At 40.9% G+C, this 17,778-nt stretch overlaps 1 protein-coding gene across 1 annotated transcript in view; it reads right to left on the bottom strand.

Annotated features, from left to right (window-relative positions):
* Nucleotides 1–8,612: 8,612 nt before the first annotated feature.
* Nucleotides 8,613–17,778, bottom strand: part of mosmoa (modulator of smoothened a) — a 32,446-nt gene continuing 23,280 nt past the window's right edge. The window contains exon 3 of the mRNA XM_020619853.1: nucleotides 8,613–11,172. Within this exon, the coding sequence (XP_020475509.1) occupies nucleotides 10,988–11,172 (185 nt within the window). The 3' untranslated portion in view covers nucleotides 8,613–10,987. The remainder of the gene's footprint in view (nucleotides 11,173–17,778) is intronic.

Below are 17,778 nucleotides of genomic sequence, written 5' to 3'. Positions count from 1 at the left end.
CCATACTACACAGGAACGCCAAACCGTGACGTGTCCCTGGTGCCAGCTTTGCAGCTGGCCATAGCAGTAGTCAAAACATGAAGTAAATCAATGTGTGTGTGTGTCTGTTGATTAAGTGGTGTGTAGCTAAAAACATTCTCACACAACGTCTAGTGACATGTCGTGACATGTCGTGACATTAAACATAAGAACATATTATGGCTAAGGCTACAGTTATACACGAAGATTGATGCCACTCTGATGTCTAACTACAGTCAGGAGGAGATCAGCTTATCATAAACACTGGAGATGGGGAAACATTCTACAGTTCTAAAGCTAAAAAACCCTGCACCTTTAAAACGAACTAACTGTATTTCATGTGTTACAAGTACACAAAGAGAAATACCAACACAACAGTTTGTCGTTTTAGGGTTCCATGCAGCTATGTGCAGCTTATCCATCATTCGTCTGTGAAGCTCAGGTTTTCATTTCTCTACAGGAATGATACCAAACCTGACAACTAAGACAAGACTCAAGGAAGTCACTGCTGTCCACAAGGAAATTATTACACACGCAGCTACCCATAAAACCAACTGTCCTTGTTACATTTGTGCACAAATTAAAAAACTAGATGCTGTGTAATTTATTGAATTTTCAAACTTCGGATAGAGCCAGGCAGCTAGCAGCTTCTCCTGCTTCCGGTGTTTGTGCTAAGCTAACCATGGAGTAGTATCCATCTTCATATCTAACAGATTATCTCATATCACAAAAATCTTTTTCCATGAAATGTTTACATGAATTTGCTGCCAGGACACGACTACAGATAATCAGAAGGAAATGGAAATGAGTGGAAATTCTGTGTCATTGTAGCTCTTTGAGTCTTTGGGGTTTTTTTCAGGATGATGACAACCAGAGACCTCTGGACAGGCCCTGAAAGGGGTCACTCTCCCTCGGGACTCATTCGACCTAACTGTGGGAGAATAGGGGACAAACAGAGGACAGTTAGGGCACAAACAAATCTATTGAGCATGTTGTTTCTCTCTGAGGACATAAAACAACAAAGGAGAGCACCAAACATGAAGCTTATTTTGTTGCAGTCATGAATTATTATTGGAATTGGCCTATTATGTAATGTTTACAAAGCTCATGTTTGTGAATTTCCATGCACAGGAGACGGTCTATTCTCATCTCTCAGCTCAGCAGGATACAGAAGCTTTCATTATCATGCATGTGTGTTTCCAAGCGAACAACTACACACACAGCCCTCTCGGTCGTGCACGCGCCTCACCATCCTCGCAGAGGCACAGACTGTTCTCACATGTACCCACACACTCCCCAGTGACTCATCTAAAAATCACACAAGAGCCATATCAAAATAGACATTAATACCTTCATGAAACTAAACAGCGGGGACCATGCAGCAGAAATAAACACTGGTCTGGGGGCTTGGTCTGGGGGCCGCGAGGCTGCAGCACCTCCAGCCTCTCCTCCAGTTCCTACTGTTACAGCAACATACCAGACACATCGACGTCCATGGGGGAGCAGCTCGTCAGGATACCACAAGGTAGTCTGATGAATAAGTGGGAAGGGATATGTGTCAGCAGTAATGTCTTGGGGGGGTGATTGATGGAGGTCTACTGCACTTTTGGGATTTGCCCAATTAGACTCATCTTAAGTAAAACCCTGGATATAAAAACAAAAAGCAGGAGAGTAATAGGAGGATTTCCCACAGTGTTCAGTCTACAGAGTTTTTATCTTCCACTAAACAGAATATTTAAAGAGCTTTGGGAACTTCATGTGTATTCTACTCAGCAGGGTTGAAAGAAGCACTCAGATTCCTTACTAAAATAAAAATAACAATACCACAGTGTAAAAGTACTCTGTTACAAGTAAAAGTCCTGCCCTCAAAATGTTAGTTAAGTGAAAGTACAAAAGTATTAGTATCAAAGTATATTTAAAAAACTAAAAGTAAAAGTACTCATTAACCAGAATGGCACATTTCACATTAATGTATATCATATGATTTGATTATAATTATTGATGTATTATGTTCAGTACATTTAATGCTGCAGCTGCTAGAGGAAGCTAGTTTTAACTAGCATTTAAGCTTATAATTTGAATTACTGCTGGGAAACCTGTGAATTTTCCACCAGAGTAATAAAGCTTGATGATTATACTGTATTTTTTGTATTAATCTGGTTCTGAAAAGTAACTAGTAGCTAAACTAAAATAAATGTAGTGGAGCAAAAAGTACAGTAGCTGCTTCTAAAATGTTGTGAAGTCGAAGTACGAAGTAGCACAGACAAAGTACTTAAGTAAGTACAGATACCTCAAAATTGTACTTAAGGACAGTACTTGAGTAAATATACTTAGTTACTTTCCAACTGCTGCTCAGTGAGTCAGCACCACAGTAGCACAGAAGAAATTTTTTTAAATAAACTGAAGGTGTGATGCAATTTCATCTTGCATAGTGCTGTAAACAGTCAGATGAGAAGTCAGAAAACATGACACTGCACAAACACTTCAGTCGCAGGTATCCTTTGTATCCTCTGTTAGCTGTATGCCAGAAGACATACGTGTGTGTGTGTGTGTGTGTGTGTGTGTGTGTGTGTGCGTGTGCGTGTAGCAGCAGCATCTGTTTGTATACTCGGGTACACCTAAGTGACAGCAGATGTCCTTTGCATGCCAGTGCTGATTGTGTGGTGGCAACATGTTTGTGTTTATATATGCAGCCTTCTGTTGCTGTCAGAGATGCATAGTGGCAGAGCATGAAGTTCAGCTGTTGGCCTGCAAATGTCCTGACCATGAGAACAACATGGAGGGAGAGAGAGAGAAGACACGTGGCTGATGAACAGGAGGCAAGCTGCAGAGCAAGACTGGGAGTGTCAAATTAAAGCAGCAATAACAGATTTGTTGACCATGTGAGGACAGTGCAAAAATGTTGTACACAGTGAGATTCATCCATCCATTATCTGTACTGCTTATTCCTGAATAGGGTCACCAATCCCAGCTGAAAGTGGGCAAGAGGCAGGATACACCCTGGACAAGTCACCAGTCCATCACTAACCCCACACACTTAGACTCACTCCTGGGGGCAATTTAAAGTCACCAGTAAATCTAAGCTGCATGCCTTTGGACTGTATGAGGAAAACCTAAGCTGCATGCCTTTGGACTGTACGAGGAAGCCAGAGAGAACCCATGCAAGCACAGGGAGAACATGCAAACTCCGCACAGAAAGACACCGGGTCGGCCGGGGCTTGAACCTGGAAGCTTCTTGCTGTGAGGTGACAACACTAACCAATGTGCCACTGTTCCTCCTGTAAGCAGTACAAGATATTGTGTTATGTTCTGGCTATGGTGCTAGTAACTGCCTATTTAACATTTAAAAGTTATGAAGCAATATTATTGTTCATGTGGAGTCCTGTTTCTGACCACTTGGTACATTTAAGTCCAATATTCACTCACCTATTACCTTGGTTTGGCCGGGGCTTGAACCTGGAAGCTTCAAGTTAGTTAGTTAGTTAGTTAGTTAGTTACTTAGTTGCTAAATGCTCCAATATGACAAGTCAGCTACAGTTAGCTTTTCAAGCTAATTTTTATGAAATCTTGCTGCTTGCCACAGCTGAAAATAAGTTACTGGGAGCGGTGAGATGATAGGTGTGAGGACCAAAACAATATGCTGAAAGAGATTAAAACATCCAAAATAACAGCGGGTCCAGTAGAGTCAGATGATAATTGTCTGTGGGTCTGTCACCATCAGTGACTCATTACACATCACACATAGTTTACTGATCCTTTGTAAATATAAAAACATGGATGAGCACAGCTTTAAAATCACCCTGACAACAGGGAGTTTAAAATGCTGCCATGAGCTGAGAAAAATATAAAAAAAAACTATAAGTTAACTATCTCCCATGATTTATGACTTGTATTTACCCTACTCTCCCAGGTCAGCAGGATTTTACAAAAAAAAAGTTCAGTGCATTCATAGCTCTAGTTAATATATGTGTTGACTTTTCTTTTAGTGCTGTGATCATTTTCAGAGGCACAGCTCCCATCTTCCTCAAACAGCACTTACTTGTCTTGCTTCAGTTTTCCTTGCCTCAGCAGCAGGCCTGCTCTGTGATGAATGCTGACGATCTGGAAGGAAACGTCTCTGCAGCCTCTGCTGGGCTCCATCTCCTACCTGCTGACTGATCGATAGTGAAGCTAAAGTTAGCAACAGCAAAACATCTCTAAGCTGCACCTTTACTACTAGGCCTTTTTCACAGGGAGCAATTTGGCTTCCTATAATAAAAAAGCACAGGTGTCACTCATAACACTTTAAAGAGTTGCTAAATAATTTCAACTGTCCTTTATTTTATTATTTAACCCCATCCAAGAATTTTCTATGTCAACTGTTGAAACATCTCCTGTGAAAAGTCCCAAAGGCTCTTTAACAAGCCTCATCTCATTCTCAAATGCATTATCCACAGTCCAGAATTGTTTTTTAACAACTGCAGAATAACATAGGACTCATAAAGTGGGTTTTTGTATTTTAAGCTTTTTCAGAAGGTAATACACATTTAGCAAAAGAAACCATATACAGTAGATAATGCTGTCATCATCACGCCAAACTTCTCAGGTGGAGTAACGAGAGCTGGAGCAGCCTCTCATGAACAGATGGCGGCCATATTTCCATTTTATTGCGCTTGGCAGCATGCTGACATAATAATCTATCTTGCGGGCAGGAGGACACTGCACTGTAACCCAAGAACACAACGTTCATGAAAGGAGCACCGTGCGCACATTATACATTTCATTTTCAAAACAATAGGTGTATGTGCTGCTGCAACATATCCGCCGAGAATTTTCTAGCTGCTTCTTCCACCCACACAACTTATGTCATGCTGATGCACCTATCAGTGTGTGCTGCAGTGAGCAGGAGCGAATCCAGCACACTGTATAACATTAGTTATCTGGTAGATGTTAAATATTAATTTTAAATATCTTATTGTTTCCAACTTGGGAATCAGCAAGCAGAAATGTGAAACATGAAATGACAACATACGCCTGACAGCAACCTTTTTTGTAATGTTATGTAGGTACATTTGTTAATAATGAAGTGGAGTATTAAAGATCTGGGCTGAAAATGATGCACAAAAGCAGTGCTCAAGGCAGTTTATCATTCCTGTGGTGTGTGAGTAAAACCAATGGTCCAGTGAATCTCCTGAGGAAACCCTTTTATTGTCTCTGCAAAAATGAGACCATTATTTAAAGTGCACTATTTCGGATAGACTGTATGTTGTGTGCAATATATGAAACAGCTATGGCTTGCATGTACTCTTGAGCAGATGGCAGACATGTACATACAATTAGAAAGAGATCATTGCTTGATGATGTTGCATTAAACATACTTACAAAACTCAGGAACACAGCTTTATCTTTAAAGGCATGTTAGACTTCCCATATTATCAGTGGACTGGCTGGTTAGTTATAACGGGGCAGTAACAATTTCATCTTCATCTGGTCTGAGAGAACTGTTCTGGGATCTGTCAGTGTCAGTCTGTCCTATAATAACTCACTATTAAGCATCTGCCTCTGATCAGGAATAGCTGACTACTGGTATATCAAGTTTAGTAGCCTCCCCTGGGAAGCCTCCTGGTTAACTTTATAACTCCCCTCAGCAGAGCTCTGTATACAACCTTAAATGGTACAAAGCTAAGAAACAAAATGCCAGAGGTTTAACAAAAATAGTCAACAAAAACTAAAGATGAATGTAAATTTCATAGAAAACGGGACTTTTGCAAGGATCAAATAATGGGTATCTTAATTTTTTAAATTAAGCCTTGAAAATTTGTGCAAACTATTCCTACAGATGTTCTTTTACTGATGACTGCTCAAAGGCAGTGCAGGCAAAGACTGTCACTACACCCTCTGAAGTATTATTTGGAAAAAGACACTTAAAGGACATCAGAGCTCCTCAGGGTTTAATCCTATAGCAGGATATGACCTTAATGCAGCTTAAGTCTTTTGTCCTTCAATTGAAAGCAATTTCCTCTTTTCAACAGGTAAAACGTTATACAGAGGTCTTTCAAGAAAAAGAAAGAAAGATGAGATTTTAAGATAAAATTTTAAAATTGAGCACAGGTTTTTGTAGTTGAATATTGTGTTTCACCATGGCAGCAGCATGGCTTTGTGCATGGTGTTATCAGTCTGTCCATCACTTTGGTGCAGCCTGAAATAGCTCAAAAACTACTGGATGGATTGCCATGACATTTCTGTACAGATATACTCAGGTCTGCGAAAGTCCCACAGCTGTATTCTGAGAAGAGAGCGATGGTTGGACTGATGGGATCCACCAAGCTGAGACACTGCTCTCTTAAATAGAAATCCGAACTGTAGGTCACTCGGAGGCTAATGGAGGTGCAGCCTTAAGAGGAGTAGCACTGTCTCATCTTCAGCTGCACAGCGACATGGAAAAAATGACAACAAAATGACACTGGGTGGTCCAGCTGAATGCGTGACAAACATGAATTACAAGACCTATTTGTGGCAGATTTGTTCTGTGAACTGAGCAGGTTTCATGAGTCTTAAACAAATAGTTTGACATTTTGGGAACTGTTATTCTCTGCTTAATAGTTAGACAAGAAGACTGATACCACTCTTATATCTGCAGGGCAAATATGAAGCTGAAGCTACAGCTGGCGGACACGTAGCATAGCTTAGCACAAAGACTGGAAACAGGAGAAAGGTTAGTCTGGCTCAGTCAGAAAACTAAGTACCAGCACCTATAAAGCTAATTAATTAACACATTATATCACGGGTTGTATTGGTAAGAGTAAAAAGTACACATTTTATATTTAACAGGGGATATGCACCTGAGAAGAAGGCAGTTAATTTCTAGTCTCAAATGCAGAGTTTGTTGCCACCTCATCCTGTACGCTGTGTAAAGTGAATGCATTTAGAAATCAATGCGAACTATTCACATTTTGAAACCTATTCTGAGCCACAAATTTTATAAACTGCTGCGAGATGGGCATTTCAGAACCAATTTTTGTGGTATTATAAATAACACAACAAAATGAACAAGAGTATTTCCCATAATGTTAAAGTATTCTTATAAAGCCCGTTCAAAACTTAGTTGGAAACCAGTTTAACATCCTGAAAACCTGACCTTTTGAAGGTTAAGGACTTTTTTTTTTAAATAATGAAATCCTGTTGGCAGTGTGGTAATGTAAACACAAAGGGGGCAACTAGTGCACATCCTCTGAAAAAGCTTTTTGTTCATAAAGCCACAAAACAACTCTTACCTCCAACTTGTCTTAATATCAGTGTGATGATGAGCTCGAAGCTGCAGGGGTCACGTACGTTCCTCTGTTGACTTTGTCTTTGAAACCATGCTTAAAGATATTCTGAAAGGGAAACATTTACTGTGCAAACTCAAGAGCATGAAAACGATATGAAAAACAGATCACGGTGACTTGTCACTAGTGAGCTAACAATGCATTCTTCAAAATGGTGTCTAAAGGGAAACCGCATCTGGATTTCCAATCAATTCCCATTAGATTACTTGACCGATGAGATTTACACCGGCTCAATAAGGCATAAAAACGTGTCAGAGTCAAAAACATCCATTTTTCCTCTCTTTATTCAGTGATAAATAATTTCCTATGATCATACGTGTAGACATCCGATCAAGGCAAGAGACAAATCAGAGGGCACGCACTGCCACCATTAGAAAATAATAGCAGAAACAAAAACAATGAGGTAAGAAGTTCTCTTTTTTTTTACACATCTGTAGTGCTTCTATTTCTGTTACCTATACTGTTGAATGCACAGTGCTTCCTAACACAGAAATCCTGCCTTTTATGTCTGTACACTTTTAAACAAAAACAGGTCATGGCACAATACTGAACCAACCAAGACAGGGCACTGCAGAGCGTATAGTTTAGCAGTTAACATCATCAGACCGAGGGTAAGAAAAGCGGAGCAGGAAACAGAATTACAAAACAAAACTAAGACTTGGCGACTCAGCTCCGTGACTGATTCAACACACACACACACTCACACACACTTTTCAGGAGAGTTATGAATGTCAGTAGACTGTATGCTCCCCTAACTGTTACCAGTGTAAACATGAACAAACCTACAGTCAGGCCCATAAATATTGGGACATCGACACAATTCTAACATTTTTGGCTCTATACACCACCACAATGGATTTGAAATGAAACGAACAAATGTGCTTTAACTGCAGACTGTCAGCTTTAATTTGAGGGTATTTACATCCAAATCAGGTGAACGGTGTAGGAATTACAACAGTTTGCATATGTGCCTCCCACTTGTTAAGGGACCAAAAGTAATGGAACAATTGGCTTCTCAGCTGTTCCATGGCCAGGTGTGTGTTATTCCCTCATCCCGATTACAATGAACAGATAAAAGGTCCAGAGTTCATTTCAAGTGTGCTATTTGCATTTGGAATCTGTTGCTGTCAACTCTCAAGATGAGATCCAAAGAGCTGTCACTATCAGTGAAGCAAGCCATCATTAGGCTGAAAAAAAACAAAACAAACCCATCAGAGAGATAGCAAAAACATTAGGCGTGGCCAAAACAACTGTTTGGAACGCCACGCCACGGTGGTGTATAGAGCCAAAAATGTTAGAATTGTGTCGATGTCCCAATATTTATGGACCTGACTGTATGTGTCTGTTTTTTTGCATGTATATGTGGAACAGCTCAAGAAAATTAACTGTTTCAATAAAGGATTAATAACTTAATCGATTTTGTAGGCAGATGTGATAAACGCTCACTGTTTTCATCTTCCAAACTGCTGCATTTGCAGCTTGTCTCTGTCTTTTACATAACATTAAACTGTAAATCTGTGGGTTACGAATTGGTCTCGTGAGTGACGGCTGTGTGAAGGACATGTACTATTTAAGGAGAAATCAAACTCATTGTTCAGAAATGGAAAGATTTCAGTGTTTTATGAAAAATTTGTTTGACTGAATTTGGTGTTTTGTATAAAGTCAGACACTCTCACGCTGGGAGGGAGGCCTTCCAGGAGCGGCCTGACAGTTTGAGGTTTTCTTCGGTACATGAGTAACCCAGAGATGGTCTACATCCACTGATACACTTCAAACAGCAACTGACAATAGCTAATACTGCATATGCTCAAATACTGCCAGTGAGCCAAAAATGTAAACATGGCAACAGTATATTTCCTACTAACATCCTACAAAGCCTCCAAAGTACAATAACTTTGGCTCCATAACTTGGTTTTACTCAGTTTTCTCTTTTGTCAGCGAGACGGCCACAAATGCCTGCTGGTTCAATGCGCTGTACTCGACAGGAGTTGTGCCATGTTTATATTTTACTGCACTTGCACTGATACTTGTACTGGCCTGCATCTGGTTGTGTGCATGTTCTCACTGCTTTTGTGAAGACATCACCTTGGCCTTTAAAAACTTGTAATTGGCAGCTGGTCACTTTTTGAGAGTTCAATCAGAGTAGTTATCAAGAAAAAAAATCTGCAATTAATAATTACTAGTTTTAGAGGTTCTTTAAGTAAAAATGACATTTTCTGGATCCAGTGTGTGTGTGTGTGTGTGTGTGTGTTTTATTCACAGACCTCTGGAGCAGCACACTGAGGCACAGCCCCATGCATGGACCTGACCTGCAGTCCCAGTGCCTTCACTGCTGTACAAAACAAGAAAAAAAAATGCTCCTGGATCACTTCTTTCCTATGCAACATTAAAGGAGAATACCACCAATATTTTAGCATTCACATGTTATTTTCACATCTTAGGTTAACACTTCATCTTCTATTTATTAAAGTCAATACTGTTTGCTATAAGTAGCGATAAACGAGTTCATCTTAACCCTTCAAAATGTAACACCACAAAGATGTACATCTTTGAAAAATACTTTGAAAAGGTCACTGTGCTTGTGGATACACGGAACAGGATTAAGATTATTACTACAAATACAAGTGGTGTACAGTATTTATGTTCAGATGATTACTCTGTCTTATTCACAGTCGTCTAGTCACTGGCAAAAGATGTGCATTAGTGTCATCGGTTTAGCTTAGCAAAACATCTATCTACATTTAGATGTTTTATTGCTGTCCATATAAATAACATTATGCAAGGTCTTACATTGAGTGGCATTCTCCTTTATGGTACTTAACCTCCCATTCCTCTGCCCATGGAGGTCACCACTTGTTGCTACCTGCTCCTAAGCTGGAGCTGGTTGGAGACAAAAAGGCGGCACACCTGCGCCTCCCTCTCATCCACAGCAGCCTGTGTGTGGGCCTAGACAGCTGGAATCACAGCTGCTCTCCACTACCACACACCTGGGGCTGTGTGATGTAATGGGTGAGAACAGACCCTGCTCTAATGCCAAGCTGGCACAATCCCCTCAATATCCCTCAAGGGTTCAGTTCAGGGAACCTCAATTACACTCAGACTACTTCAGTGGAAGGGCAGCGGGAGGCGCAAGAAAAAAATAAGAATACAAAATGTACAACAACGAAAAAAAACACACAACTGAAATAGCTAAGAGAAGCCAAAAATAGCATCAGGAGCAGTTGTGACGGCACAGACGTGTGCTGAGGGCAACGGAGCGGGCGGCCGGAGGTCAAGTCGAGGAGTGGCTATATTGGTCCTCAAGAAATGTGTGCCAGCACTTTGGCCACAGTTGCCATGACAGAGGCACATTAAGCACCCTTTCCATCAGAACAACAGACAGTCGACCATATCTTAAATCAACGGCTCAGCCTGAGCTGCCTTCCCTCACACTCCTCCTCCCCTTCATGCCAACGTCCCCCTTTAGTGTTTTGTTCGTTTGCATCTTTTAGTAGTTAGATACTCCATGGTGCTGCGGTCCCTTGACACATAAGACACTTCCCTTTTTGAGACTTCTGGCCAGAGTTTGTTGTATTTGATTTTCAGTCTGTGTGTGTTTTGTAAATCCCATAAAATCTTCAGAAGCCTCTTGTTTCAGTTCAGAGGCAGCCACAGTCGAGTCCTCAGCCTGGGAGGCAAACTTTGCCTGCAAACAGCAGTCCCACTATGGTGAAGAAGATAGAGAGAACAAACAACACGTACGAGGAGCCGACCACTGTATTGTTCGGTAGCTTGTACGGCTGGCCTCCCACCTCGTTGATATAGAAGCCTATGGGGAAGATCAGGGCCGCCATGCAGAACAGGATCACTGGAGGGAAGAAGAGAGGAAATGTTAGTTTACTGTCAAGATGATTCCTTTGATTCTCTATAGACAGTTTCTGTCTAAGGCTAAAAAACGAATCAGAAATGGCTGGTTTTCAGCATGATCGGCCTTGACAGGTGACCAGCTGGTCACTCTGAGATTTCCGATTTTGTGCCGATCAGATTTAGAAGCAAGACAGTCCACGTCGAACATGGGCAGACCAAAAGCGTAGCATGTGCAGCATGTAGCATCTCGTATGCACCTCAAGCAAGAATTGCGCTCATGTCTGTACCAGATGCATATTTACCTGTGCACTGGAATCACTTGGTGAGCAAAGAGTGCACAGAGGAGCCTACAGAAGCACCTTGGAGAAGGGCAAACTATGTCCAAATCTCCAACAAATAGTACACAATGAGGGAGTTGCTGGCTACACATGAAATGCATGTATATGTACAGTTTATCAAACCTGTGGTAAAACACAGCAAATACAAACTACACACCCTTCAAAAAGAACTGCATGCTCAGTAAGACTGATGTAATAGACATTCTTGTTTCTATTACATGTTGCATCTGTTTATAATAGGAGAACTACAAGTATGCTGTCAATTACAGTTCTTAGAAAGAAAGCTGGAGTTGGCCACAATCAGAACTGGCAGGTCAGACCCCCCCCCAAAAAGCATTTGACACATTTCAAATATATAATGGAGTTTTTTGCAATGATTAGTCAAATAATCCATCATTAAATATTTTTTATAATCAAATAAATCAAACCGTGTTTATTTCGCACTTTTTAAAGACTCATGCTAACAAAGAGCTTTATAAAACTAAACTAAACAAAAGTAAATTAAAACAGGGCTGTTCCCCTCTCACATGCAGTCAGCTGGGTGTTTACACATGGTGCTTGTAATGCTAATGCTTGAGGTGTGAAGATGTGGGCATTCAACCAATCACTGCCCTGCAACTGCAGGGTGTGCACGCACCCTCTTCCCCTTGCATTCATGGTACTTGATTTTAGTACTACCTAATGAGGGGTGCTAAAATTTAGCTCCCATAACGCACCGCCTAAGCAGGCGCACTGTAGTGGCAATAAATGCAGAACCCGTGACGAGAGTATTTCGGCATGACACGTTTCGGTGAGTTCCTATAATGGAAAATCCCATGTGGACCGGGGCAGCTGGGGATCAAACTGCTAACCTCTGATTGGTGGACGACCTGCTCCGCCTCCCGAGCCACAGCCTCCTGTCTCAGACTGAGGGCACACTAGAGGATTTTATGATCTTAACCAATTTTTAAAACATCAGAGACCACAGACATACCGACAGCTTTAACAGATTCAGTCAAAAGGCAGGACCACACAATCAGTGTCAGAGACACCGATTCCAGGGACCAGGGATCTCAGTTGTGATGGCCAGCTCACTGTCATTGGCTGTTGCAGGTGTCTGGTCAGGATTCAATCGCTGTTGCCCCCACACTACTGGATACTTACAATTCAAGATCAGGGGCCCTTCGATCCCGTGGGAGGCATAACGACTAGGTCATTCAACATCTCACACTAGAGGATCATTTGGCCTGAGAATTGCTTCCAAGTGAACTCACGTGGGGGAACACCCCCCATGACTGTCAGTAAAGACAAAATGGGCCCAAAATCAGACTAATTATCCTGCAGTGTGGGGCCGGCTTAAACTAGACGCAGAATATTAAGCACAGACTCATTCACACAAGTTCATTAGGAGACAAAGGCCATTGCCTTTCAAATGTCTTTGAAAGAGCAGCTAAACAAAGCAGATTCATGGCATGGACCATGATCAGCCTGTCAGCCTGATCCACTGTGGCACAAAGTGTTTTGTAAAAGGCATTTATGTAACTTTAACGTTTCAACAATACATTTAACATAGGTTACTATGACATAGATTATACATTATCCTGACAGATATTCAGTAACAGGAATCTAAGCTAAAAATCTGCACGGCTCAGCAAAACCCAAATTTAGCAGTACATCATCTGATGCCCCAGACTGCAGAAATGACACACTCACTGCTCATTTTACAGCAATGTCCTCATTAGAAGAGGAGATAAAAAGATTTAAAAAAAAAAAGTAATTGTGAATACTTTTGGTAATTTGGTAAACCTCTCAATATTCAGCAGCTGATGACAGGAACGCACACACCAGGGCCTGCTTTAGAGCTGGAGCTGTAACCTTCTACAAACAACAGCAGATTTAATTGTCTCCTATGGATAATAACGTGCATTATGTGTGCCACATTTTACCACAAGGTGATTGCTGTGCTGGATGAAAATGGAGACGTCTGACTGAGTAAATGTGAAGCTGAGGAACCACTAATTAAAGGGGGATAGAGTGGTTTTCTCTCTCACTGTGCTTCACATGCATCAGGAACAGAGGAAAAAAAAAAAGGCTTTGTATTTAAATGAGACGAGACTGACAATCTTATTTAAATATCCTGCTAGTTAGCTGTCCTACTAAAACAGCGTGAACTAAGGATAGTCTCTGCAAGAAAACAACAGATTAAAATATTCTCATCAACAAAATGCAAACATTTTTTGCTGATATGAGCTTGTAAATCAACCTACTGCTGTAGCATCCATTGATTTGGTCCGTGACCCTTTAAAATGAAGCATTATCTACTTTCTAATCTGATATTAATCTAATCTGACATTAAAGGTTATAGCCATGATGTGGACATAAATTGTAAGTTTGCTTTTTTTTTTGGTCCTGCTCAGTGTTTGACTTTAAGGACATTTACAATCCTAAAACCTGGCATCTTTGCACTTTCAGTTCCCTCACCCTGACGTCAATAGGTTTTTTGAATGGGTTTTTGATTAGATGCCTAAAATAAGGCCTGTGGTTAATACAAGGCCAGTACATCTTCATGTTTTGTTCCTCAGCATAAAATACGTCAGTTACTGCCCCTCTTGTGAGTTTGAATGCTTTTCTGTGCCTTAGAAAAGGCAGTTGCTAACAAATGGCTAAATGAGACAGACTACAGAGGCCGTCTGTAACACAGAGGACTAATGTACTCGCTAGTCCGCCTTCACAGCCTCGTTATTTCTAAACTGGTGCACTTGCAAACTCTTCTAATTAAATGACACTATGATCACTAGCTGGATCAGGTCACGCAGTGAGGCAAGGATTTTGTAGAAGAGGTAAGCACTAGAAATCAAATTACAAGTTGGAAGCCAGGGGACCGTGGTGTAGTTGGTTTATAGCCTAACAATAGCGTTTTACTTCTGGTGATGTTATCTGGGCTTCAAAAAACTTGTAAAACAAAAGCAAAATTCGTGCTCTTGTTACAGAGCCTGTCAGGAGTGTCCTGTATCACTAATACAGTCAAAATAAAAAAGCCATCGATTGAAAGTCAGATCAAGAGTCGGGCCATACAGTTTTTATACAGAGAAATATAGTGACCACTTAAACTATGATCTCCTACATACCCACACTGACTGCATCAAACCCACTGGGATCAATTAGCTCGATGTGCTGGCCACATGCTGAGAACTGTTACTGTCATACCAGACAACCTTCTGAAAATCATGACGATGTTGTCGTATTGTGTTCAGTGTTAGTTGGGTTTGTTAGCAGCTGCAGAGCAAGAGGTCAGGGGCAAAGTCATTACCGTCCACGAAGGAGCTGTCAATGATTGGAGAACGGAGTTGTCGCTAATTAGAACGGTTCTTTTTATCTTCTGTTTCCTTTGTTATTTCCCAAGGCTTTCGTGCATTTATGTAATGCTCAGTGACATTAAACAGAAAGCTGTGTGGCTTTTGTGAATCCCAGGTAAATAAATGTCTGTGTAGAAGATGTGGAATAGCTTCATCTAATGAAAAATAACTCATTGCAGTAAACACTGTGTTTTAGACCAGCTTTTCTGTCACTTGTAGCAGCACTGTGCAGATGGGGAGTAGAAAACAGCACTGTCACTAGTGTGTGCTAAATGAACTAAATGCTGACTACCTTGATGTTAAACATAATTACAAGTACTCTAATACAAGTTATGACAGCTCTTTGCTGTGGTTTATATAAACAATGTGGAATCCTTTTGGTGACAGCTCATGAAGCCATTTTTAGATTTCACTTTTCACTGACTTGACAATTAGCAGTGCTGCTCTGTACAAGGGGGACGATTTCTCCTGGGCTGCATCTCATATCTCTTAAATAGCTGTATCTTGGTCCTCGATACTCACTTGACCCAGAGCAGGGATCGAGGCCTTCCCAAAACTCTTATAAACGATACTCTCGGGGGAGAGGGTCAAGGAGCAAGGAGGCTGCTGGAGGAGCCGTGAGCGAGGGTACATGAGGGCCTCCCTTGCAGATGTCTTTTATGGACCAACACCATCTTATCAGAAATCCAGTCGGTGATTGGAAGAAAGAATTTATCATGTCTCCTTGAATTTTCTCTCCTGGCATTTTCCCCTGTATCTTTAGCCTCACATCTAAGACACAAGGTAAAGACACAACTGAGGGAATCCTTGGTACTTGTACGGTACCTAGGATCTACACATGATCTCAAGAATCGAGGGTGTTGCCTTTAAACGTTTTGTTAAGCAGAGTGTCACACAGCTACAAGAGTCTGCTGCACTACAACAACCTGGATTCTGGGATTAAAAGCCATTTTCTTCTGTCTTGCAACTATCTGAAATTCACTCCAGACATGAAATATTTCATCAGGTTGGGTGATATGGGTTAAATCCTTCATATTGGTAAGAAATTGCTAACTGATCCGATAAAGAGAGGGATTTTTATTTTTAATTCAGCAGTTCAAACACCTGACAAATTAAAGTGCTTTAAGACAAACACCATATGAAAATCTAGTGCTGCAACATTACCCATGTCTTGACAAAACCAGAGATGTTGCATAAAATGTGTCTATATCACCATATTGTATTATATGTATATCCCCCACTCTTATGTTTCATCGCAACAAGCTTAACTGAATGTGGCACTCCTGCAGCTACTTGATTAACAAAACCCCTGCCTCAGGTGCTACGCCCATCGGCAGATACTTTTCCAAGAACACAACTCTCAAGCACTTTAAAGTAAGTGACTGTGTAACTTAAAGTCTATTTTAATTGGGTCAGATCTGGATTTCATTTAGAAATAACTCCAGGTAATGGGTCAGGTCCAATACGGAGCCTTGCTGGTGAGTGCTTTTAAAATTGGACCCTTGCAGGACTCTGCCTTGCCTTGTGTGATAAGCTATTACATTATGTATGCAGGATGGCAGAATGTTCAGAAAAGCCAGTCAGATGCATGTTGTACTGACATGGACTTTAACATGTCCAGTCTGCACTGGGAAACCTGTGTCTCAAAGCAAACGCAAGCTAATATTTGTCTGTTTCTTGGCTTGCTCACTGCTCTGGCTGTGTGTTCGTCTATTGCCGAGGGTGTGGCTGTAAAAGGATGTGGTGAAAGATAAGCTGAAGTGGGGCCAGACATCCACGGCTCAGCATTATTCCTGCATCCTCCAGCCAGTGATTTAATTGAAGTGCACCTCATGGACCACTGCTTCTCCTAACTGCCTAAACTGACATGTGGAGCCCTGCTCGCCTGCTGCTGGCGAAACCACAGCATCTTAGCTGATACACTTATATAATTAAGCATTAAATCTGCTCTTAATAACAGACGATAAGTCTATTGGCAGAAAATGAATACCCATGTCCCTTTTAAGCAAAAATGTGAAAATGTTCTAATTTCAGCAAATATGAGCATTTGCTGAGTTTCTTTGTTTTAAATGAAAGTAAACTGAATGTTTGCATGTTAGTCTGCTGGTCGGACAAAATGAAGACGTAATTTGGGGCTTTAGGATATGTTGATTGGAAAAAAGTGATTTTAAAACCACACAATTAACCAAATCATAAAAAACAGCTGCTTTATCTGCAATGAAAATAATATTCTAACTTCATTATACTCTGTTGTTGCACCAGTATATCTTTTCCTTTCAATGTATCCACTTCCTCTGCTACAGTAACAATCTCATTTCTCCACTAGCATCATTTTGATTCTCTTAAGTGTCTGAGAAGATGTTTTGCTTACTCAGAGGTAATGTATCCTGGCCTGCAGATGCACTGATGCTGTGTTACCCTTACACTTAGCCATCTGTGGCCTACTGCCATAGCCTTTACCACTTTCACCACAGAATCGCAATAACTATTCACCATGAAACACTAAATCCGTTTCTAAAGTGGAGACAGAGCTGCTACAACTAATGCAGTGATAATTTGATAAGACATCATGGAAGCATGACTCACCAGTTTATTATGAGTAATAAAGTCATCTTAACACATCTCATTTATACTTTGATTTTGTAATAAAGTATTAACCCTCTAAGTCTGTCTATTCATTGGTGAATAGAGTGAACATGTTTTATTTAGTATAGTTTATTTCAATATCACATGGAGACAAGTTAAGAAAACCAGCTGAATGTGCTGATGTGCTTTCACACAGTATCTCATTTAAGTCTGTAGACCATGTTTTCAGTGACTTAGACATAAAGAGATCTTCAATGAACAATGTCTGTCTCTGTGCGTCTGCCCTTTGATAGACTGGCGACCTGTCCAGGGTGTGTACCCCCACCCCCCCACCCCCAGCCCCCCACG

This window comes from Monopterus albus, unplaced genomic scaffold (assembly GCF_001952655.1).
Source record: "Monopterus albus unplaced genomic scaffold, M_albus_1.0 scaffold227.1, whole genome shotgun sequence".
Classification (NCBI taxonomy): domain Eukaryota; kingdom Metazoa; phylum Chordata; class Actinopteri; order Synbranchiformes; family Synbranchidae; genus Monopterus; species Monopterus albus.
The sequence above is the reverse complement of the archived record's forward strand: the minus strand, read 5'-3'. Positions and strand labels throughout refer to the sequence as shown.